The sequence below is a fragment of the Erinaceus europaeus genome, chromosome 7 (assembly GCF_950295315.1).
Source record: "Erinaceus europaeus chromosome 7, mEriEur2.1, whole genome shotgun sequence".
NCBI lineage: Eukaryota > Metazoa > Chordata > Mammalia > Eulipotyphla > Erinaceidae > Erinaceus > Erinaceus europaeus.
In genome coordinates this window covers 30,049,635-30,075,222 of record NC_080168.1, presented here as the reverse complement: position 1 = coordinate 30,075,222, position 25,588 = coordinate 30,049,635, and the positions used below count along the sequence as shown (strand labels likewise).

General features: G+C 41.1%; 1 protein-coding gene across 1 annotated transcript in view; it reads left to right on the top strand.

Moving 5' to 3' along the window:
- The first annotated feature begins 1,703 nt into the window (after positions 1-1,703).
- The window catches only part of PARD3B (par-3 family cell polarity regulator beta), a 1,240,289-nt gene continuing 1,216,404 nt past the window's right edge, over positions 1,704-25,588 (top strand). Inside the window, exon 1 of the mRNA XM_060194068.1 lies at positions 1,704-2,504. Coding sequence (XP_060050051.1) covers positions 2,385-2,504 — 120 coding nt within the window. The 5' untranslated portion in view covers positions 1,704-2,384. The remainder of the gene's footprint in view (positions 2,505-25,588) is intronic.

Genomic DNA, 25,588 nt, shown 5'->3' with positions numbered 1-25,588 from the left:
ACCTGCCAGTTACTTTAAATCAATACTATTCATCAGGACGATCAGTTTCACTGTTGTTTTGTAGCTTCTTTTACTTTCAAATGTGCAAGTCTTATCTCCGGTAGGTTCTAAAATTCCCATGAGGGTCAGGAAGCAATCATAAATTTTGTGGTGGATAAATGTTTCTTGTTCCCCTATTGTCCATTTATTTATTTTAGTTTCAAGTGAGTCAGGTCTGGCCAATTACTGTTACATTGGTCTGGTGGGAGGGCTAGTAGGATGGCATTGACTCAAGTTAGGACATGCACATAGTCACTGGTAAAAAAGCATTTGATGCCTGAGATGCCATGCTGTAAGGTGCAAAGGTTTGCTTCTGTGTGGAGGGTTTTACTCCTCTGGGGAGATCCCTCATAAATTCAATAGATAGAGAAAGAGGGCCTCTGAGGATATCACTGAAGTTTCTGTATCAATATTGCTTCAGTGCAATGCTCTGTGGGTCTTTAAATTTCACGAGGAAATAGATTTTGCTTTTGGCTTAATCAATCATACTATTTGACATACATTTTTTGACATACATTTTTAAAATTAAATTGATTGTATGATATCCTTTGATGTCATCATTCTTTTAAGAGACTATGTGTCTAGAAGACAATCAGTGTATCTTTATTATGTGAATAATATAGAATTTAAACTTTAAAAATACCATCACTTTTGAGCTCCTTAACCTAATCTTCTTAACTCATGAGCTGATTTATGTACCATACTGTTCTAAGCAATTCAAGTTCAATTAAATAGTTTTTTTAAACATAGGAACAAATTCTTTTTGTAGAGAAACATCTGTTGTAGTTCTAAGACTTCTGACAGATGAATGAGAGCCTTAAGAAAAATTAGGAAGAGGGGCTGGGTGGTGGTGCACCTGGTTTAGTGCACATGTTCAAGCACCTGGTCCCCACCTGCAGGGGGAATGCTTCAGGAGTGGTGAAGCAGGGCTGCAGGTGTCTCTCTGTCTCTCTCCCTCTCTATCCCCCCATTTCTTCTTGATTTCTGACTGTTTCTATGCAAAAAAATTAAATAAAGATAATAAAAAATTAAAAAAAAGAAAAATTAGGAAGAGTAGAGATTTGGTGTTGGAAAACCTGTGATTCTTTCAACGGAGCTAACTTTATAGCCAGTTTACTACCCCAGTCTCCTAAGCAACATTCTTCATGCACAAAATGGATAAAATAAGTTCTACCTTACAAGACTGCTTTATGCTTAAAAGAGCTCATTTATGTGAGAGAGCTAAGAATGACACAGATACTATTTGTCGATTTTCCCCCTCCCGAGATACTCCTATTTTGACCTGTGATGGATGCACACCTGGCAATTCAGGACTCTAAACGTGTTCATTTTTTTTTTTTTTTTAATTTTCAGGGCAAACGCACAACAGGAGGCACAATTCGGAAGAATATACATGTAGACCTATGTAAACTCATATATGTGTAAAATATATGTAAATATATGTAAACTCATAGCAGAGTCTAGGATGTGACCACTGGGGAAATTATTTACTCAGTGCCCTCCCTAGTTTGTAAAAGGAGCAATTCCATTGCCATATCATCCCTGACTTTAGTCCCTTTTACCATGTCAGGGCTCCAGAGGGCAGAGGGGGGATGTTGTGTGCAAGACAAGTTCCTGACAGGCCTGTTCACCTGGCCTGCAGCTCATCACCTGGGAGGCTCCTGCCTGGGGGTGGTGGGCGTGGCTAGAAGCACCTGCTCCCAGGCTCCCCTGGGCTGTTGCTTCAATGTCTCATATTCAAGGGTGCAGCTTCCAGGTCTTCCAGCTATTCCCTCAAGTGTGCTTTAGGAGATCCGGTTTCAATCCCCCAGTGACTAGTTCTCAGGTCCCATTACAATCCTCTAGAGCTCCTAGTGTGTGCGAGAGGGACAGAGCCAGGGAGAGACGAAGTAAGGGTTGGAGTGGGGACGAGACTCCCAGACTGTAGTTTCCCAGCCGGCTCGCCCCCCCCTCCCCCCAAGCCTGCAGTGCAGCGCGCGCGGCCCCTTTAAGAGCCGGGCCCAGGCGGGCCCCGGGACCGCGGGAGCCCAGAGCGCCGGCCGCACACTCGGACAGAGTTGGATCCCGAGGAAAAGTTTCCCTCCCAACTCGGCCCCGAGCGCCGCCGCCGCCGCCGCCGCCGCCGCCGCCGCCCACTACAGCCCGGGGACTAGGCCGACCCCGCCGCAAGGGCCAGGCCGAGCCCGCGCCGCCCGGCGGTTTCGCTTTGCGGGCGCCTCGGCCGGAGCGGGAGCTGGAGCAGGCGGGTCCCCGCCCCCAGAGCGAGGCCGCCCCTGCAGGCTCTCCAGCCGGGGTCCCTTCCCCGCTCCCAGAGGGGCCAGGCACCTGCTCGGCCCGGGGCCAGGATGAAAGTGACCGTGTGCTTCGGCAGGACCAGCATCGTGGTGCCCTGCAAGGAGGGGCAGCTGCACGTCCGAGAGCTCACGCGGCAGGCGCTGCAGCGCTACCTGCGGACCCGGGACCAGGTGAGGGGGGTGCGGGGGCAGGAGGGCCAGGGCCAGGCCCACGCACCTGCCAGGTGCTTGAGGGCGCGTGCACAGAGTCCAGGACACCTCCTGGGCAAGTCTTGTGCCTTGCTAGCCAAGCTACCTGGCTGTCTGGTTTCTCAAAGAGCAGTGGGAGGAACCACACCTTGGAACCAACCACCTGGGGGACTCCCTTAGAAATGCACAGTCTGGAGCCACTGCCTCCCCATCTGCTCAAAGAAGCTCCTAAGTGGTTGGCATCGCCTTTGATGTTGAAGAAACTGTTTGCGAAACTTATTTGAGGGAGGGAAGGTGCTCCCCACCTAAGGTGTGATGCCTCCCCCCTCCCCATCAGTGCTCTTCCTACTACTTGGAGTTGAAAGTTGTTTGGTGTAATTCAAAGATACTTGGAAGTTACAGCTGATGGGAGCTTGGAATTTAAACTTTTCTGTGACTTGGGTGGGAAGTCAGGTGGAAGGAAGCAGTAGGCTTATCCTAACCAGTGTACTTTTTGAGTGTTTTCAGTTTCACACTATACACACATTCCATGAACATTTACTATCTGTGTGGGCTTTTGGATGACTGACTTATTGAAATGGCCATAGACTTCTCTCCACCCAATTCCTGAAGACAGGAACAAGAAAAAGCGAAGGGACGATCAGAAAGAGTGAGTCTAAGTGTGCTTTGCATGCTCAGAAGACCTAGCTGGAAACTAGAATTGACTTCAGATGTTTGGATAACATACTGGGCCTCCTTCAATGGAACCTTTAAAGGAAAGCGTTTGAGAGCCAGGAAAATAGCTCACTTGGATAGTAAGTTGCTTTGCCATGTATGCAACTCGGGTTTGACCACTACTGCATTGGAGGAAGCTTCAGTGCTGTGATTTCTCCCCCTCCTCCAAAAAAAAATAATAATAAATTCAACTTAGAGCACCAAAGCCCCAGCAACAAGTACAACAACAAATGAAGGCATTTGGATACACTTTTTACTTTTTTTTTTTTTTTTACTTTTCCAATAGAACATCTTCTGTGCCCTACACCTTCCTTAAATCGTTTTAAGTCACTAATTTTGAGAGAGAGAGGATGAAAGGCCATAGAAAGAAGCTTCCTTCAGTGTGTTGGGATCTGGGCTCAAATCTTGATCATACATATGGCAAAACAGCACACCATCCAAGTGTGAGCTACTTGGCCCTAAGTAGAGCCCTAAGCTCTTGTTGTAGAGGCCAGTATCTCTTTTCTTGGCTCTCATGCTGTGATAATTTAGAAGTTGTGCTAACCAGCTTTTGAACAGACATGCCATCTGTAATTTCTTTTAATGTTTTGTAGATCACTTAAGGCATGAACAGAGTTTGTTTCTTCCAAATATAGTTTAGGCATTTAAGGCAATCTCTGTACCTTCTGTGCTTCAATTGTATAAAGAGGAAAAAAAATCTACCCTGGATTAATAACTTGTACATATCTGTCTTTGAGTAGTCACCATTTGGTAGAGTATACAAATATTTCTATTAATGTATTAAATTCTCCCAAACTGAATTCTTACCTTTCTTTTCTTTATTACCTCAATTTTATTAGTAATCAAATTGACCTGTAAGGATATTATCAATTTCTACCCGAGTTTTTTTTCTTTTCTCATTGTCATAATAGTGCCTGCTGTTTTTAAGTTCAAATCTGAGGATTATACAGGTAGTCAGTAGCCATTAGAGTCATATATTACTAATGTCCAAAAGTAAACTGTGGTAAATAGTTATGGCATTATTCTAGACAAATTACTGAGGTGGTTCTTTTTTTTTTTTTTTTTTTAATATTTACCTATTTATCCATTTCCCTTTTATTGCCCTTGTTTTAGTGTTGTAGTTACTATTGTTGTTATTGATGTCGTCATTGTTGGATTGGACAGAAATGAAGAGTGGAGGAGAAGACATAGAGGGGGAGAGAAAGACACATGCAGACCTGCTTTGCTGCCTGTGAAGTGACTCCCCTGCAGGTGGGGAGCAGGGCCTCCAACCCTGATCCTTGTGCGCTTAACCCGATGCGCTACCACCGGACTCCTGAAGTAGTTCTTTTTTAAAGTCTTACTTTATGAGAGAGAGGGAGAGAAAAAAAAAAGAGCACAACTTCTCTTTATGAGTTTACACAGAGAATACCTTCTACTGGGGACTGGCAGGTGGCTTTCCTGGGAGAGAGATCCAGACCACTCCACAGGAGTGTCTGCAAGGGGGAAGCTTCAGGAGCTGTAGAACAATGCTTTCCACTCTATCTTTGTCTTTCATCTTCTGGGGGGAGGGAGTTGGATTTTTCTCTAGGAGTGGTGCAGTGGTGCAGGCACTGAGCCTCAGTGATAACCATGGTGGCATAAAAAAATGTACTCACGGGGGTCGGGCAGTAGTGCAGCGGGTCAAATGCACTTGGCACAAGGACCGGTGTAAGTCCGGGTTCGAGCCCCTGGCCTTCAGGGGAGTCGCTTCACAAGCAGTGAAGTAGTTCTGCAAGTGTTTTTTCTCTCCCCTCTGTCTTCCCCTCCTCTTTCTATTCTTCTCTGGCCTATCCAACAACAATGACATCAATAACAACAATAATAACAACAGTAAAAAAGGCAACAAGGGCAACAAAAGGGAAAATAAATAAATATAAAAAAAATGTACTCACCTGCTGAGTCACATCTCTGACTGCTAAGGCAGATGTTTAGTGCAATGTTGCTTTACTAACATGATAGGTATTTTAATTAATTTATTAATTTCGAGAATGCTGCTTAGCTCTGGCATAGGGCAGTGCTGGGGATTGAATCTGGGACCTTGAAATCTTAGGCATGAAGCTCTTTCTGTGTAACTATCATGTTAACTCCCCAGTCCACATACTAACGCCCAACCCACATTTTTATTTTAAATCTGGTTTTAAAAACAATTTATACCTTCAACCAAGAGAGCAAACACCAGAATCTAGACTTCTGTGACACCCCCTTCACGCTTGTGCCACCTCCTCTAGCACCCTGCACCATGCACCATGCACAGGGAGACTTCACAAGAGTTGGTGTAGTGCTGTGGTGTCATTCCTCCTTTCTCTCCTTTACCGAATTTGCTGCTGAAAGGAAGGAGGAAGAAAGAGTCATCCTTTTAGTGGTAGAATTGCTCAAGCACGACAAGCCTTGTGTGCATAACAACAGCAGCAGCAGCAACAACAACAAAATAGCATGAAAATATTCTGTTTGGAAATGCGTGCATGAAGCAGTGCAAGTAATTGAAGTAAGCTGCACATTGATAAATAACACAGGAAGCTAGACAGATGATATTTAACACATTGTAATTTGATCTTAAAAAGTGTTAAAAGGCTATTGATATTCTGAAATGAACATACATAGTATAATATCACAGAAGCCATACTATAATTGTATTGATCAGTTTACTGTTATTACCAGACATTACATTTTTCTGTGTTTACATTTATATATTAGTGAATTTGACATTTAAAGGTCACCTGCAGCTTATAAATCCTCCCTCCCTTCTTTGGCTTTTAAAATCTCAATTTAATAAGTGACAAGTGATATTTTCTACCTCCCAAAATATTCCTTTCTCATACTTTAATTTTAAATACTATTTTAATCATAATGAGGGTTAACTGATATTAAATGGTATTCCTAATGGAATTGAAATGCCAAGAAATACACCTAACCAGTTCCATACTTTTATCCATTGAATTTAGAAAATATCAGAAATGTCAAAATTCTAGTTGAAAACCAACTTATCATAAATGTAAGACTGTTTCCATGAACAGCAATATTTCAAGCCCTGCACTAAATAATAACAACATAATAATAATGATAGTGCAAATACTGTTTTGGAGCTTTCCATATATTAAATCATTTAGTCTGCTGTGTAGATAGGTCCATTGAGTTCCACTTCACAGATGATGGATGAAAAGAAGAAGAAATGACTAGTACATAGTAGAGCTGGAGTTTAAGCCCAGGAACTGTGTGTCTCTAGATCCTACTCTTTTTCTTTTTTGCCTCCAGGCCTATCTCTGGGGCTCCTGGAGGCCATGTTTTCCCTTTTTGTTGTCCTTGTCGTTTATCGTTGTAGTTATTTATATCATTGTTGCTGAATAGGACAGAGAGAAATGGAGAGAAGAGGGGAAGACACAGAGGGGGAGAGAAAGATAGACACCTGCAGACCTGCTTCACTGCTTGTGAAGCGTCCCCCCTGCAGGTGGGGAGCCAGGGGCTCGAACCGGGATCCTTTTGCCAGTCTTTGCGCTTTGTGCCATGTGCACCACCCTGCCCCTAGATCCTACTCTTAACCATTAACTGTACATACAAGTCAGTAGACTACTATTCATTGAAGTCTGTCTTATATATCTGTGCTTTGTTTTAGAAGATAATCCTATCTAGAAGGTGCTACAATAAGATTGTAATGCAGTGACACTAATTATTTCTTTGCAGAGGGAGGAGCTATCCACAAGTTCTTCTTGTTACAGTACCTTTTTCAGTACCTCTAATTTTCTGAGACAAGTATTGAAGGCTTTGCAAATCAATATGGAAAGTTATTTTGGTGGTCCGGGAGGTGGTGCAGTGGCTAATGCACTAGATTCTCAAGCATGAGGTCCTAAATTCAATCCACAGCAGCACATGTACCAGATTGATGTCTGGTTCTTTCTATCTCTCCTCCTATCTTTCTAATAAATAATCTTAAAAAACTTTTAAAAAAGTATTTCATAGTTTAATTGCAAATGGGGACATAGGCAAGATCTCTTAGGTGTCAGGGAAAGAGTTCTGTCAAGAAACAAAGTTAGTGGGAACATGAGTGTAAATTAAGTCTATTTCTTCTGGGAACCTGAACATTTTACATGGGGGAGAAAGGCCAATTTCAAAGTTGAGGCTAGAGCAATTTCTAGAGTTTGTAGGTTAAGGGAAGTCCTTGATGGTTCTTGTGGGCAACATCAATGAAATACCCATCTCCTGCTGAGAACACAGAAAAGAGAGTGCTATTAGTGGAATGTGGACAGCCAGCTAATTCAGTACCAGGTAAGGTCAGAAGTAGGCAGGAAGTTGAAGGAACTGTGGTGCATCTTGGGAAGGCTTTCATTATGTTCTTCGATCTGGGACTTGGAATTTCCTCCCCCCCCCCCCCCACTCTGCCATCTGATGAACTCCACTGAGGAGGTGAGTTGACTAAAAGGCTGGAATTATAGAATCACTTGTCTTTGGACCCCAGTATTTTATCAGTGTCCCAGGCTCTAAATCCAATTTAGTTAAGCAGTTACTGGAGAGGAGGTTGTCTTCTTAAATAGTCTAGGTGGGGATCAGTGAGTAATTAGTTACATTTATCACCAAAATTACATGTCACAGGTGAATGGGTAATTAAACCATATCCTGGGCCTCTCACCCCTGGCTGATAATTAGTTAATCTAACATACACCATTTTAAATAATACAAGTGCCTGCGCCTCTTTCTCTAAGATTCTCATTCAGTGGTCTTGAGTGGAACCTGAGCATAGATGTGAAAAACACTTCAGGTTACTCTAAAGAGCAGACAAGGTTGAGAACCACTAATCTACCATCACTGATCTTTTTAGTATCTCTGGACTTGTTTTATTTTAAAGTCTTTGGCAATTACTGTGTCTTCCTACATTGAATTGAGTTCTCACAGCTAGTACTCAAAGCACTATTAAATTGAACACTCATTAGACACATATGTGATGTACATGTAAATACATATACTACATGTATCTGTACATGAGGTTGAAATGAATTAAGGCAAGACTTGTTCAGTCATGAAAGGTGAACTGAGTGTTCAGTTGTTGAAATGAATGAGGCGTATGAGCTCTGAGTTGCATGCTGGGATTCCGAAGAGTCTGACTTATGGATCTGACTTTATGTATGAGAATCACTTTTTTTCCTTTCTTTTTCTTCCTTCCTTCCTTCCTTCCTTCCTTCATTTCTTTCTTTCTTTCTTTCTTTCTTTCTTTCTTTCTTTCTTTCTTTCTTTTTCTTTTATTTTTTTTTAATATGTATTTATTTATTAATAAGAAAACTAGGAGAGAGAAAGAACCAGACATCACTCTGGTATATGTGCTGCCAGGGATTGAACTCGGGACCTTATGCTTGGAGAGTCCAGTGCTTTATCCATTGTGCCATCTCCTGGACCAATTCTTTTCTTTTTTGCTTCCAGGGTTATTTATTGTTGGGACTTTGTGCCTGCACTACAAATCCACTGCTCCTGGTGGCCATTTTTTCCACCATTGTTGTTGTTGCTGCTGCTGCTGCTGCTGCTGCTGCTGGATAGGACAAAGAGAACTTGAGAGGGTGGGGGAAATAAAGAGGGGAGAGAAAGACACCTGCTTCACCCCCTGCTTCACCCCCCTGCAGGTGGGGACCAGGGGCTCAAACTCAGATCCTTGCGCTGGTCCTGCACTTCTCACTATGTGCGCTTTAACCCAGTGTGCTACTGCAGCCCCTGAGAATCATTTTTTTTAATTTTTTTTTTTTTGGTGATGAGACATTTGTTAGACTTTCCAAAGTGAATCCCTTATGTCTTTAGATATTTGAATAATTTGTTTTACAAGTTTAGACTCATTTCACCAGTCTGAACAGATAAAAGTCTGTATTCCCTGACTAATTTTAGGAAGAGTATCTCAGAGAATTTGTAGTAAAATTAGAATATGGTATGCTACTATATGGGACTAACTTGGAAGAAGGGGCTAGACCGCTTGAATTTCTGAGCATTTCAGCTTTTGATGCCTTAGTGCCAGAGTTTAAGGTCTTGGTGCGCCTTAGCCTGGTTGAGACTGGATTCCCCAAATGCATTTCTGTTGAATGGACACTGGCTTACTCGAGTGCTTGATTGTCTCTTCACTTCTAACGTGTGGGATGAATTATCTTACAGTGTGGGTGGCTCTGACACCATCCATACAGCGTGTGCTGCTACCTTGGTTTGAGTTCTGCAACTTGACTTTCACCCACCAGCCACCAAGTTTGCAAACATTGTGTTGGTATAAAGCATGTTAAGACCCACATCAATTTTTTTTCTTCTTAGTTCTGCTTAGTGTTACATTTTGACTTAGTTGGAACGACTGCCACCTCTCCAGATTCAAAGGAGGTCTCGAAACTTTACATCAGGCTCAACCTGACGCTGTTGACTGGCTACGGAAGAAGGGCAAACGCTAGAAGAAGAAGTTGGCATGTTTAAGTGTTTTGAGATTTCTTGCAGAAAAATCCAGATTTCTGTTTTCTTTGGGGGAAATAAAAATCAGAAGCTCTGACAATGTTGAGTTTTACTTCACTTGGAAATCGGGAGTTGGAGCTAGGAGACCACTTTTCTCTTTAGAAGGAGTAATTTCTATTCAAACCTTCATTATTTCCCCCCTAGCAGGGGGGAAATAATAAGTTATTGCCCTCACGCTGAACTTTTTACTTTGTTCTTATTTTCTTATGGTTCACTTAATTCATTGTTACTGCTTATTTGGCCTATTGGTAGGCATCTGGAATTTTTTAGCTTCTGGATCTTCCCTTCCTTTCTTCTGCTTTGTCTGAAGACACTCAGCCCTTCTCTTGTGCAGTCCACTGATCTACATGTAGGGCATGCTGACTGGGTTGGGGCTGCAGTTTAGTATGTCTCTCCTGAAGACAGGATCCCATGTCAAATGGGAGTCACCACTTGTTTTTGTAGTTTGGAGACCTGCACTTAACTAGACTCCATTCTCAAGGCATTCTGATTGGGCAAATAAGAATGTCAGCTTTTTTATCAGACTGTTTTCTTTTTCTTTTCTTTTTTTTTTTTTTTGAGCAGATTGGTTATTAGTGGAAGAGTCTATTAAAAATATGGAGTATAACACAGTGGGTTAAGCGCAGGTGGCACAAAGCGCAAGGACTGGCATAAGGATCCCTGTTCGATCCCCCGGCTCCTCTCCACCTGCAGGGGAGTCACTTCATGGGCAGTAAAGCAGGTCTGCAGGTGTCTGTCTTTCTCTCCTCTCTGTCTTCCCCTCCTCTCTCCATTTTTCTTTGTCCAATCCAACAACAGTGACATCAATAACAACAACTGTACAATTATAACTCTACAAAAATAAAACAAGGGCAACAAAAGGGAATAAATAAATAAATAAATAAATACTATAAATATGGAGCTTGGGTTGGGAAGATACCTCCGTGTGTTAAAGGCTTTGTTTGCTTAAGGCTCCAGGGTCCCAGGTTTGGTTCCTAGTACCACCACAAAACCAGAGGAGGATAATGGTGTCTCTCTCTCTGTCTCTCTGTCTCTCCCCCTCTTCCTTTCCTCCCCTCCTTCACTAACCCTCTTCTACATTCCTTCATAAAAATAAATAAATCTTAAAAAAATAAAACAGCTTTGGGTTTCTCTTGGAAAATCTCAAGCAATGCAGTCCAATAGAATTTTCTGCTCTGATGAAATATTTCCACTAGTGTATATGCTAATCACATATGTTAAATATTTGAAATGCCACTAGTGTACCTGGGAACTTGAATTTAAAGTTTTAGCTAACTTCAACTTAGTCCCAAATGGTTTACCTTAGTGGACAGTTTAGGTCTGAAATTCCTTTAATGATTCCTCAAAGCTGTTTTTGAAAACCACTGTTCTATGGGGCCAGGTGGTGGCACACCTGGTTGAGTGTATGTATCACAGTGTGCAAGGACCCATGTTCAAGTCTCTGGTCCCCACCTGCATGGGGAAAGCTTTGCAAGTGGTGAAGTAGTGTTGCAGGTGTTTCTGTGCCTCTCTCCTCTATCACCTCCTTCTCTCTTGATTTCTTTCAAACAAAATAAAGATAATAAAAAAAATTTAAAAAAAAAGATTTTTCAAAAAAGAAAACCACTGATCTAAAGCTCAGGTCTCAAGAAAACCTTGGCATTATTAAAGATGTTACCATCTGTTCTGTTGCAAACTCTGTCACCAGGAAGGGACCTTCTTTTGCTGTTTGGTATCTTATTTGTCTGTGATGAAAGGGAGCCTTGAAAGTCTTTTAAGTCCTTTGCCTCAACCCAAGAAACACCAGCCGAATTACAGGGAAAAGTCAGTGTTTCACATTTTCTGCCTTCCCTACAAGAACCTTCAGTATTTATATCTTCTATTTTGGTTATTGGATGGATAATAGGACAGCAAGGATTAATGAACAGACATCTGGACATCTGCAGTAGATTTGTGTGCTCTGAATGAGTTCATGTGGCCTTATGAATTTATCTTATTTGAACCTAGTTTAGTTGCAACCTGTATCTTTCCCAGAGACTCTGCAAATTCTCTATGTAGCAATTTCCTTGAGAGTCTAGGTTGTATGTCAAGTAGGTGCATACATTTAACTTGTCCACAGTTGAGCTTCCAAGCATCAATTCCAAATCCACTTCTCCTGCAGTCTTCAGTCTCATTAAATGGCAGTGCCATTTTTCTTGGTCAAGTCTGAAATCCTTGACTACATGCTTCTTCTCATCTACTTGCAATCCCTCTGCAAATTAGATGGATTCTGCTCTCACTCTTCTTCTTCTTCTAGCGTTTGCCCTTCTTCCATAGCCAGTTAATGGCTTTGAAAGTAACTGGGATCCATGTGGATTCAGTCAGCTAGGAAGGATCGTCAGTTTCCCCAATGAATGGGTACTCACGGGATGCACCACTGGAAAGTCACTCTTCATCCACAATCACTTAGCATGTTGGGGTGTATATATATATATATATATATATATATATATATATATATATATATATATCCCAGTGGGTTTTTTTGATGTCCCTGTTTTGCCATCATGCCTTATAGTTCAGTCTCTTCTCCACACCAAAGCTAGAAAGGTTAAAAATCTTCTAGTCATGTGGTCCAGGAGGTAGTGCAGTGGTTAAAGCCTTTGACTCTTGAGCATGAGGTCCTGTGTTCGATCTCCTGCAGCGCATGTACCAGAGTGATGTCTGGTTATTTCTCTCTCTCTCCTCCTATCTTCTTATGAATAAATAAAATTTAAAGATAAAAATAAGGAACTCTTCTAGTCATGTTGTGCCATGCCTACTCAAGATCCTCTGGTTGTTCCCATCTTTCAGATTGTCAGATCATTTATTACTTTTTGGACCAGTTATATGGGAAAAAAAAAGTTAGTGTAGTAGATCTTACAAGACTAGCCTTTGACTGGCATCCAGGAAGCTGGCTTTGTGGAAGTTTTCCATCATTCCCTGATAAGAATGGTTCACTGTGCCACAAGTATTTATGCAAATAATATGGTTTATACTGAAATATGCTCTCTTGGGTGGATATAGGTGTGTGTATGTGTAGGCTAAATAGTAGGTCTGTATTTTTCCAGGCCACCAGCAAATTTTTATTTATTTATTTATTATTGAATAGAGACAGAGAGAAATTGAGAGGGAAGATAGAGAGGGAAAGAGACAGAGAGACTGTTGCAGAGTCCTGCTTCACCACTTGTGAAGCTTTTCTCCTGCAGGTGGGGACCAGGGACTTGAACCCGGGTCCTTGTACATTGTAACCTATGCACTCAACCAGGTGTGCCACCACCTCCCCCTCCCCCCCAGCAAAAATATTGGATGCTAGATCTCTAGTGAGACCCCAAGGTAGATACTTAGAAATAGAAGAAATGAGTCAACATTCCTTTCAAAGGGGTGGTGGTAGTGGGTAGGTGTGTGTGTGTGTGTGGGGGGGGGGGAGATTCAACTTGCTCTGTTTATGGGACAGGAGTCTTGGAAACTTCTGTCCACTTTCCACCAGACCTTACCCAATATTCCTTTTTTTTTTTCTTTATTGGTATTGCTTTACATACCTTTACTGTAATAAACAAGAAATGGAAGGATAACAATCTGCTTAGTTATTTGAGTCCTCCTAGTATAAATCTTTAGCTTGGGAGGTCTTGGGGACCCTCATACACTCTTCCTTCCTTCCCCAACCTCATCTTCCATCCCTTTTCCAGGCTCTCTCAGCTTTATTGGTCCAGTAACTATTATCAAACATGTCAGGTAAGCTCCTACCCCATATGGCTATTTTCCAGTCAGAACTCTTCTGCTCTACCTGTCCTTTTATCTAAGTTGCTCTTTTCCATCTTTGTCATGGAACCTTCCTGATCACATACCTTTTTTCTTTCTTTTTTTAAAGCATTTTGCTTTTTTTATTTTACTTGTTTATTTGTTTTCCTTTTTTGTTGCCCTTGTTTTTATCATTGTTGTGGTTATTATTATTGTTCTTATTGACACTGTTGTTGGCTGATAGGACAGAGAGAAATAGAGAGAGGATGGGGAAGACAGAGAGGGAGAGAGAAAGATAGACATCTGCAGACCTGCTTGCTTCACCACATGTGAAGCGACCCCCTTGCAGGTGGGGAGCTGAGGGCTCGAACCAGGATCCTTATGCAGGTCCTCGAGTTTTGCACCATGTGCGCTTAACCCACTGTGCTACTGCTTGACCCCCCCACACCACATACTTTATAAATGTAACTCACTGCCCTGTATCTTGGTTTTTCTTGAGTTACTTTTTCCTCACAGAACTTATTCCTTCTTACTACATTTCTTATTTTAACTGTATTTGTTGTCTGTCTCCCATCCATAGGATTTTAGCTCAGTAGAGATAGAATACTTTGTCCATTTTGTTCATTTTTCAACCTCTAACTTTTACAATAGTACCTAGTGAGCTGTTGATAAATTCCTTATTGAATAAATATTTATTTCATTATGTTCTGTCACCATCAGTTGCAGTTTCTCTTGCTTCTCCTGAAACTTCTCTAAAGTGTAGTAGTTGGGGGTAGTTGGGGGCATGGTGGTGGCACACCAGGTTAAGCACACGTAGTAGGAAGCATAAGGACCTTCACGAGGATCCCAGTTCGAGCCCCCGGCTCCCCACCTGCAGGGGCTTCACTTCACAAGCGGTGAAGCAGGTCTGCAGGTGTCTGTCTTTCTCTATTTCTGTCGATCTTCCCCTCCTCTCTCAAAGTCTCTCTGTTGTATCCAAAAGAAAAAAAAATGGCCACAGGAGCAGTGGATTCGAAGTACAGGCATGGAGCCCCAGTGATAACCCTAGAGGCCAAAAAAAATTAAAATGTAGTCTAAAAATAATATCTAGTAATGCTTGGGAGAGGCTTGATGTGATTTTGTATAGATCTGGTGCAGCACTGGTGACTCCTTCACTTGTCTGATGTCCCAGCTAGAGTGACTTAGATAGATAGCCAGAGGCTGGTGGCAGTACCTTGAATGAAACTGTTGGTTCTTGTTGCCAGCTAGGTTCTGGGGTCCTTTTTCATGAATTCTTTAAAGAATTTCATCATCATTTTGAATGACCTCTTCTCATGCCTTCTCCAATAGTACAAACCTTTTACAGGGCCGTTCAGAGATTTACTAAGTACAAAAGTGGAAGCTCTCTGGTGTTCTTCAGGGTACTGGTATGACACGATGTATTCTCTGATATTTTACTACTTAACTAGCCCAGATTTAAGAGAGAAGACTAACTACACAAGGAACTGAAAAAAAAACTAGGGGGAAGGGGTGATTTATTTGGAAAAGGAGGAGAGAGATGGAACAAATTGTAATGCCATCCAAGATGATAAGAATGTGGATATTAATCAGGTAGTGTCTTTAGTCTTTATGGGGTTTGAAATCTCCTGGGGATGAGGCACTCATGTGCATAAACCAATTTTTCTCTGTTGCTTGTTGTCTACTGACCATGTAGATAAGAAATGTTCTTCCACAGGCTGGGGCTACGGATCCACCTGCCAAAGTCCATGACCTGTGGAGAAGCAATCAAAGAAGCCAGACCTTCCACTTTTTACACCTCAAAAAGAGTTTTGATCCATACTTCCAGAGGGGGAGAAATGATAGGGGGAAGATAACGAAAGGGCTCTGAACTCCAACTCCATCAAGAACTGCAGGGAGAGGAGGAAAAAGGGAGGGACATTTAGGTGTAATAATAGATGTATGTGTGGCTTGGAAAGGAAGAGAAATTCATCCCCCTCCCAAAAGGCCAAATATATACAGATATAAAGAGATAGTTGTAGAAATCATAGTTAACCATTATCTGTAACCTTGGGAGAACTGCTGTAGCTTCCAGTGGAGAGATTGGGGATCCAGAACTCTGGTGGTGGGAATGGTGTGGAATTGTACCATTGTTATCTTGTAACTTTGTAAATTAATATTAAATCACTAATAAAAATAAAAACAAAAAAAACATCATGATGAAAAGGAATATGCTTTGAAACGGAGGATGCTGAAGCAGTTTTGAAAGCTGAGGAATTTACCAGGAGGATAACAATTACGATATTCCAGGCAGAGGGAATGAATTGAGAAGCATCAGCTCATTATTGTTGATGATTTCCAAAAACTCCAGCTATAAACCTTGTGGCATCTATAATCCTGTCTTTGACTGTTTCTAAGTACATACACCTATATCTGTGTATTTTCTATATCTCCCACTCTCTTGATGTCACCACCTCAGAGTCTCCCAAACAGTTCAAGCCCAGCCCTTTCTCTTTAAGTCTGCTTGTCCCCATTCCTTGTTGAATTCAGAAACCTGAAAGTCCTTTGTTTCTGGATGACCTCGCCTCCCTCATAATCTGCCACAGGTCAGCCTCAAAGGATTGTGGAGATGTTTCCATGGAGACCTTGCTTTTGGGTCTGCTTCCTCCTTTCCATCTCAAAGTCATACCTTTTCTCATTTAACTGTGACAAGTTGCTACAGACCTTCACTGGCCTGATAGGACAGAGAGAGAAATGGAAAGAGGAAGGGAAGACTGGGGGGGGGGGAGAAAGACAGACATCTGTAGACCTGCTTCACCACCTGTGAAGCGACCCCCCTGCAGGTGGGGCGCTGGGGGTGTCTGACGCTTTCTAAACCCTTAAAACATCCTCCACTGAGGAACAAATGTACAGCCAGCTGTATATCTGCCCACGTTTTATCTTATTTACTTTTTATTATCTCTATTTATGTACTTATTGGATAGAGACAGCCAGAAATTGAGGGGGGGGAAGGGTGATAGAGAGGGAAAGAGACAGAGAGACACCTGCAACACTGCTTTACCACTCACAGTGCTCCCCCCCACCCCCCGCCCGCAGGAGGGAACCAGGGACTTGAACACGGGTCTTTGTGCATTGTAACATGTGCACTCAACCAGGTGCACCACCACCCGGCCCCTCTGCCCACGTTTGTAGCACTGCTAGGGATGTTTAGGGGCACCTCCTTGCTTCTAGGTGAAAATTCACATGTGAAGTTCCCCATATTGTCCTTCACCTTGGAGTTCTTTGTAGCTCTCTTGCATTGTGCAGACCAATGAACAAAGACTTTGGAGGATGCCACGGGAGGTTTGGAGCCTAGCTTTGAGGTGGTGGATTTAACTCCCACCAGCATTTCAGTTGGCATGAGACACAACTACTACACTAGGTAGTAGTCTCCTTTGATGCTGGCAAGCAACTGGTTAGGCCCTGCCACAAACAGTCATTCTGCCTTCTTTGTACTATTCTGTGAACTCTACAGCAAGAAGAGTGAGTGAATCTTATTTATTTTCGTATCACTTCTTTTATCGTAACCTGTCCTATATAGTATGTAAACCACACATGATCACTAGCCTATAAAAAAATGCATCTCTTTTATAAAAATGAGAATGACCTTGTGTTCAGCATCCTGTTCTGTGAGTGTAGAATCTTTCTCTGTGACATAATTCTTTCAAAGTCTAAATGCAGCTTTTTTTCTTGATTATCTCCAGATACCTCATCACATCCACATTTGCTGTAGGCAGTGGTTTAGCAGTCCATTATATCTGCCACACTGATTGTCTTAAATAACAGCTTCAAATTCTGACAGGTTGAGTCACTTCTCAGTGAGTCTTGAGTGCTTGAGACTTGAGTGCTCTGTAATTCTGGATTTTTAAGGAAGAATCATACTGTTTTGCTTCATGAAGATTTGTGCAATGCTGGCTCTTATTTTTGGATACTGATTGTCAGTGTTTTGTTTATTCATTTCATGTTAATCTAAAAACTGTGTTATCTCAGTCTGGATAGTTTATTTTGGAAAGATTTGTGTTTTAGGGACTGATAGATTATTTCTTCTTCCCATCTCTTAGCTGAACCTTTCTTTGATTGCTGGATCCTCACTTTTTAGATTGCAGTGAGATAGAATTGCAGGATACCAAGAGATAAGCTAGTTTAAAAAGACCTTACTTTCAATTTAGTCTCTATCAGATTCAGTGACAAGTGTCATCTGGATAAGTATGCCTTATATGACTTTTGTCCTCTGCTTCAAGGTGAGGTTATTAAATTTCTAGGTGGTCCAGATCCTGCAGAAGGAACCGGTGAGGGCTACCTGTCAAGCAAGACAGAAAGGATGGCCACACTCTTGGCTGAGATGACTTAAATTAGCAGGCCTAGGTAACTGCATCAATAGGGGGAAAGAATCAAACACATTCTATTGCCTCATTTTGGACAGAAACTAAGGACTTACAAAGAGTTCTATAATGGACTTCTATTTTTTTTTTTTTTTGAGGAAATGTGAGATTTTTGTCTTTATTCTCTTATAGAGACATGAACACTATAATGATCTCAAAGCAAAGGGGGCTCTTGACAAAAATATATGTATCTATATAGTTGTACTCCTTTCTTTTTTTTTTCATGGTGAATTCACCTTTTTAATTTTTTAAAAATCTTTATTTGATAGAGACAGCCAGAAATTGAAAGGGAGGGGGAGATAGAAAGAGGAGACAGAGAGACACCTGCAGCACTGCTTCACCACTTGTGACACTTTCCCCCTGCAGCTGGGGACCGGGGGCTTGAACTGGGGTCCTTGAGCTCTATAACGTGTGCTTAAACAGGTCTGCCACTACCCAGCCCCATTCCTCTTTGTAATGTACATAGGTGGCTTTTTTTTGCGGGGGGAGGGGATAGTAGGTTGCCAAAATGTTGATGGAATTGACTGGGAGGAAATTTCAGTGGTGGGTAACCCCTCTTATATATGTGAGGTCCTGGTTACAGCCCCTGGGACCATGTGAGAGAAATACAGATAGTAGTAGAGTGCTTCACTCTCTCCCTCTCTCAGGAAAAAAAATAAAATAAAATAAATTTTTAAAAAAATGGTAGGAGATAACTGTAGTCTCTTAACCTCATTTGCATCACATAAGAAATGTCATATCATCAGTGAGACCTTAAGAAGATCTGTAAATATGCATACTTTGTTTTAGTTGTCTAGAAAGACCTGAATGTCACCAAAGTTGCCCAAAAGAATGACTTTGTGACTAGTTCTGTGTTTTTTGCTGGTTTGTTTTGAATAAAACAAACCATTGTTCTGGCCCCAGTCAGGATGCTAGAGTGAAATGGCCATGAGAATGGTGTATTATAGCAAGTTGTTTTTTTTTTCTTTTTCTTTTTCTTTTTGTCTCCAGGTTTATCACTGGGGCTCGGTGCCTGCACTAGGAATCCATTGCTTCTGGAGGCTATTTTTCCATTTTGTTACCCTTGTTGTTTATCACTGTTGTTATTATTATTTTTGTTGCCATTATGGTTGTCCTCATTGGGTAGGACAGAGAGAAATGGAGAGGAGGGTAAGACAGAGGGGGGAGAGAAAGACAGACACCTGCAGACCTGCTTCACCACTTGTGAAGCCACCCCTCTGCAGGTGGGGAGCCCTGGGCTCTAACTGGAATCCTTATGTTGGTCCTTGTGCTTGGCACCATGTGTGCTTAATCTGGTGCGCTACCACCTGGACCCCTTTTTTGTTTTTCTATACATACTTGACCTTTCTCCAGTACCTTCTATGACCTCTGAGGCAGAGCAATGTGATTCACACTATCCAGTTAGCCCTAGTGCTGGGAGGGTCCCAACAGAAGGGAAGGGCAGTAAAAAAAAAAAAAAAAGAATATTTACTTATTTATTTAAAAACAATTAAAATATTAGTAGTGTTTCATTTCTGACCAAGCATATGTAATAGAAATAAGTTTCATGAGATTGTTTTGTCCTTTTTAAAAATTATTGTAAATATTTATTTTCCCTTTTGTTGCCCTTGTTGTTTTATTGTTGTAGTTATTTTTGTTGTTATTGATGTCGTTGTACTTGGATAGGACAGAGAGAAATGGAGAGAGGAGGAGAAGACAGAGAGGAGGAGAGAAAGATAGACACCTGCAGACCTGTTTCACCGCTTGTGAAGCGACTCCCCTGCAGGTGGGGAGCCAGGGCTCCAACTGGGATCCTTATGCTGGTCCTTGTGCTTTTCGCCACCTGAGCTTTACCCGCTGCACTACAGCCCGACTCCCTAGAGGTACATTCTAACATCAAGTATGCATCATGAGTGTTTAGCTGGATTTTTCTGTGGATTATAATGGTAAGTACCTTTTATAGTATAGTTAGATTTAAATCTCAAGACTTGTCAGGACATGAACTCAAGAGTCATCTAGGCCCAGAAGTCCGTAAGACTTGACAAGATTTTGGAGAAACTAAAAGCTTCTTACTTGTCATCTGTTTCTTTCCTCATGACACAGTAATTGTATTGGAAACTTTAAATATTAGGTTCTGGATAACTTCCTTTTTGTAGCAAAGAGTTGAGGAAGTGAAAGATGGGAAAATAATCTTAGTCTCTATTATTTAGAGTCACAATTATAGAAAGTCAGTGGGCTTGAGTTTTGACAGTAGTGTCTGATCAGAGATATTCTCCGAGAACCTTCAAAAAAATCCTAACTGCAATTCAGAAATTTCTAGTAAATTTTTTTTTGAATGGTGCTACTATATTTGCTTTCCAGATAGTTCTCAGTTTTATTCTACATTTGTCTGTGTATAAGAGCTGCTTGGACATATGACAGAAAGTGAGGGGTCCTTTATTGCTATGTTTGTTTCCTAGCGTTGCTATGACAAAGTACCACATACTAGGTGGCTTGAAATAGCAGCAAATCATTCTGTAATGCTTCTGAAGGCTAGGCATACAAGGCTAGTACGCTGGCAGCTTTGTGTTTCCTTTGAGCTGCTGGGAAAGAAGCCTTCCTCGTCTCTTCTAGATTCTGGTAGCCAGACCTTCCTTATTTTACAACATAATTCCAGTCTGTCTTTATATGGTGTTCTTCCTTCTGCATCTTCTCTTTGCCCTGACAGACTAAGACCCACCTTAATCATCGTTTTTCTTAACTTGACTATAGCTGTAAAGAATCTATTTCTAAAGAAAGTCATATTCATAGATACAAGAGGTTGAGACTTCAAATCAGTTCATAACTATCTATTCAGCTTAATGGCCCCCTCCCCATTTTACAATAGGACATTGAGGGAGTTCTTTTGGTATTCCACTGCTTTTCTATAATGTTACTTACTTTGCTTAATCCTCTTATTAAAAAATTCATTAGTGATTTAATATTGACTTACAAAATTACATGTCAACAGGGGTATAATTCCACACCGTTCCTACCACCTGAGTTCTGAATCCCCAGTTCCTCCACTGCTAACCTCTGTAGTTCTCCTGAGGTTGCAGACATGGGTTAACTTTCATCTCGACAACTCTCTCTACATTTGTACATAATTGTCCCTTTTTTCTTCCAGGTCCAGTCCTCTCTTCCCCACCAAGCCACACATATTCCTGTCAATGTCCCTCCCTTTTTCTAGTTCCTGATGGAGCTGGAGTTCAGACCTCTCTTATCTTCTCCCTCTTATCATTTCTTCCCAACTGGAAGTATGGATCAAAATTGGTTTTGGGGTGTAGAAGGTGGGAGTTCTGGCTTCTGTAATTGCTTCTTTGATGGACAAGGGTGTTGGCAGGCCGATCCATATCCCAAGCCTGTTTCTCTCTTTTCCTAGTGGGGTAGGGCTCTGGAGAGGCAGAGTTCTAGGACTCTTGGTGACGTTGTCTGCCCAGAGAGGTTAGGATGGAATCATGATAGTATTTGCAACTTGGTAGCTGGAAGGTGGCAAGATATAAAGTGGGACAAAATGGTTAATGAACAGGGACCAAAAAAAAAAGTAGGAACACAGAGCAGATAAGATTAAGGATCTTAGGGGCAGAAGGAAGCTAGGATTTCCCCTCAGGCCATGTTCCTAGGGGTCCATGATTATGGTAGTTTTTGTTTGAGTTTGATAGTTAGCATGAAGTTGGATGAAAATATTGTCTGAGGAAATGGTGTGAGAGTAGAGAAGAGGGTTAGAAAGTTGGCTTAGGGCAGAGAGTAGCTCCCATTCTTGAAAAATTTCTGTGGATAAAATTAACTACTTACCTCCATCCACCCGACCCAGGGACCATATTTATATTTTATATTTCACACAAGAGCCTGTGTAACCTCTGAGGCCCTATTGGTCTGAGCCCAAAATCCATGGTCAGAGATGGGAACATTTTAGGTTTGGCTCATTTCAGGACTAGTCTTCCTTGAGTACCAGAGTAAGCTGACCTAGCTGCCCTTCAGAAAGTGGGGCAGTCCCTACCATTGCTACTTTATAGCGAGGGCAAGGTCCTGGAGAGGCCCCCAAGAGGGTTTATGAAGATGTTCCTGATGAAAGTGACCAACTCACTCAGCTTTTAAAAAGCTAGATTATTGCTTTTTCATGAATCAGAAACCTCCAATTTGTCAGTTTTATTTTGGATACATATCTATATATGTGTGTCTTTAGACATTTTTGAAAAGATTTCAAACACTGAATTTATGAAAAAAAAAGTATAAATATCCATTTATAACTACAGGAGGTAAGTTTTTAGTTTTAAGGACCTCCACTAAAGGCTCTGAGGTTCTGATACTACTAGAGATTTATACCGTTATTTTGAGAATGTTCAGAGTGAGTTCAGTCGCTACTGTTCCTTAAGTGGATAAGAGCTATTTCTCTTGCTCTATAGTCGACTTACTATACCCTTAAAAAAACAAACCCCACACACATTTTATTCCCTAGACTCTTTAAAGACATAAGTAGGGCTAGAGAAATAGCTTACCAGGTAGGCAACCTGCATTGCCACAGATACAGCCTAAGCTTGAGCCCCAGTGCCACATGCAAAGCATGTGGACAAAACTCTGTATTGTGGTACGTCTCTCCCACTCTCTTCCCTTCTATCTATCTGTCTATCTGTCTATCTATCTATCTTTCCCCCTCTCTCAAAAAAAAAAAAAAGAAGAAGAAGAAGAATGGTCTGGAGCAGTGAAATCACACTTGTATATGACCCTGGTTCTATAATTTTTTCTTTAATTATCTTTGTTTTATTTATTGGATTGAGACAGCCAGAAATCCAGAGGGAAGGGGGAGGAGAGAGAGAGAGAAAGAGAGAGAGAGAAAGAGAGAGGGGGAGAAAGAAAGAAATACCTACAACACTGCTTCACCACTTGCAAAACTTTCCTCCTGTAGGTGCGGACTGGGGCTCGAACCTGGGTCCTTGTGCACTGTAACATGTGCGCTCAACCAGGTGTCCTATCACACACCCCCGATCCTGGCTCTATATACAAAACAAAAAAGAAGAAAGAAAGAAAGAGAGAAAGAAAGAAAGAGAAAGGAAGGAAGAAAGAGAGTTAAGTAAATGATTTGATGTGTTATCAGGTATTACCAGGACAAACGCTAGAAGAAGAAGAAGGTATTACCAGTGCTTATCCCGTGGAAGTATTTATTTAGACTGAGTAAAAACAAACCTATCTCCTGCATGTTGTCCCATGTTTGCACCTGGAATATGAGTTGAAATATTAAGTTTGTGGTAAAGCTTACAATATGGATAAAAGAGGCTCAAGAGTAGTGGTTTGGATGATAATTGAACTACATACTTTTCTGGTGATCAATGATGAAGGAATCAAAATATTGGCTCTCTTCTGAGAAGCCAAATCAGAAAGAGGATGTGATTTTTGTGCTTGAAGATCCGAGCCATGGAGTTAACAACGTTAACAAAGGGCGCTTAATTCCAATGAGAGGGGAAGCTTTTGAACCATGGTATGCAGCAAACCTTGGCTGCAAAGAGTGTCTGATAAACCTAGTGAATTGATTACTCCCAGGAGGTGGTAGATATAAAGAATTTGACTGTGTTTATGAGATATAGCTTAACAATACTACACCTTTAGGGTTGATGTTGTGAAGAAAATACAGTGCTTTGTGCCTCCTTCTTGATTAGCTTGGCAAAGAGAAGAGGGTAGAAAGAAGACTGACATCTTCTTTGTTAAGCTGGTCATGATTACACTCCTCTTGCTAGAATTGGAGAAAGGAAAGCAGTGATAATAATGTTATAAGCTGTCTTTTAGTTTGATTGACCAGGGCTCAGTTTACAGGCTGAACTTAAGTAGGAAAAACCAAAGATCAAACCTTAGTTATTGTAGCCGAGACGTGTAAATCCTGTTGGCATTCGCTATAATTTCTGCCTACTTTCTACTTCTTCAGGCAATATTTAGCGTAGAAAATCCACTAACTTAAACTGACTGGCAAAGAAAGTCAAATAGATCTATTTGGGGCTTGGGGAAAAGCCCTGGACTTGGCATCTGGGATCTGGAGCATTGCACAGTCCTATGAATATGAAGCAGCTCTGAAACCACAGCAAGGTCCTTGAACTCTCAAGACCTTAGATGCTTATTTCTACAGATCGTACCCAGTCATAAAGATGAGTCTTAGTGTCTGAGATGCCACTCTCAAGAACACATTTTCAAGTATTAACTTGTCCATGTTTCTATGGAGTGGCCTTGTAGTGATCTCCTATGATGGATAAAAGATTCATTTATACTTAACACTGCATATTTCAGAAAATTTCTTGAGTTTTAAGTCTCATACAATAGACTTCCTATCTTATTTAGGATAAAGATCCTACATTTTTGTATATATTTTATTTGGGGAACTTTTTTCCCCTGTTATATATGTAATTCATCTATTTATGGGGTTGTTGGAAAAATCAGGACATGTTTTTCTATGTAAAATGTGCCATAACTTTTCTGACCACCCAGTCGTTAGACTGTAGCCTCCTTGAAAGCAAAAGACTCTGATTCTAATTCATCCTAAAGCATAACTTTTTTCTAACTAAAAAAGAAATTAAAAGTACATGAGTGAGTGAGTAGAGGTCACATTTATTTTGGAGGAAATCACTGTAAACTCTGAAATATAACATGAGTTAACAAAGTTCTGGGTCTATTGTATTTTATCGCTGTCCTGAACTAAACAACATGTCTGTAGTTCTTAATGCTGTGATTGGATGTAGGTATGACTGAAAAGACTGATTTGAGGCGAGGATAGAACAAGGTAGAAATTGGTTCATGTAGTGGCTGGGCGGTGGAACAGCGGGTTAAGCGCACAGCTCCCCATTAGCAGGGGGGGTCGCTACACAGGCAGTGAAAACAGGTCTGCAAGTGTCTTTCTGTCTGTCTCTCCCCGTCTCGATTTCTCTCTGTCCTATCCAACAGCAATAACAATAACAACAAGGGCAACAAAAATGGGGGCAAATGACCTCCAGGATCAGTGGATTTGTGCAGGCACTGAGTCCCAGTGATAACCCTGGAGGCAAAAAAAAAAAAAGAAAGAAAGAAAGTAATTGGTTCATGGTTGTATAGCTTTTATTCTTTATAGAAGGAAATGAACTAATCTCTAGAGACCAGTTTTTGAGCTCAGAGATAAATGGTGCCCTATAACTGGGTGAGTGATTATGTCAAAAATCAGGTCAAGAGTTCAGAAAAAACAGTGGTAGTTTACTTGGGAAATAAATAAAGCACTTTGACTTTTTTTCCTGGCTAGAGGGAAATGCACAATTTTCTTGAGTAGGGATTTTATTTTTTTAGATAAAATTTCCCCAAATGCAGGATTTCTGTTCTTTGCTATTGGTTTCTATAGGCGCCAGAGACAAGAAAAGATAAAAAAAGATAGCTCTGAAAAGGATGAGGAGGAGAATGCATGCAATGATGTCATAAGCAAGACATTGTTTGGGAAAAGATGTAGGAGGAAAGATACAGTCTTTGGACAGAGGTCTTCTCATTGAAGAAGGAACTGACCTCTAACAAATCAATAGTTACAGAGACCTTCTATTCAACCTGGGACAATAACAGTGTCCACAATACATCTGATTTCTGGTTAAAGGAATAAGGCTGTTTGGTCTAATATTTAAGATAATAGTGCCAAAAGGCATTGAAGCATATATATATATATATATATATATATATATATATATATATATATATGTATATATACGTATATATACATATATACACACATATATACATATATAT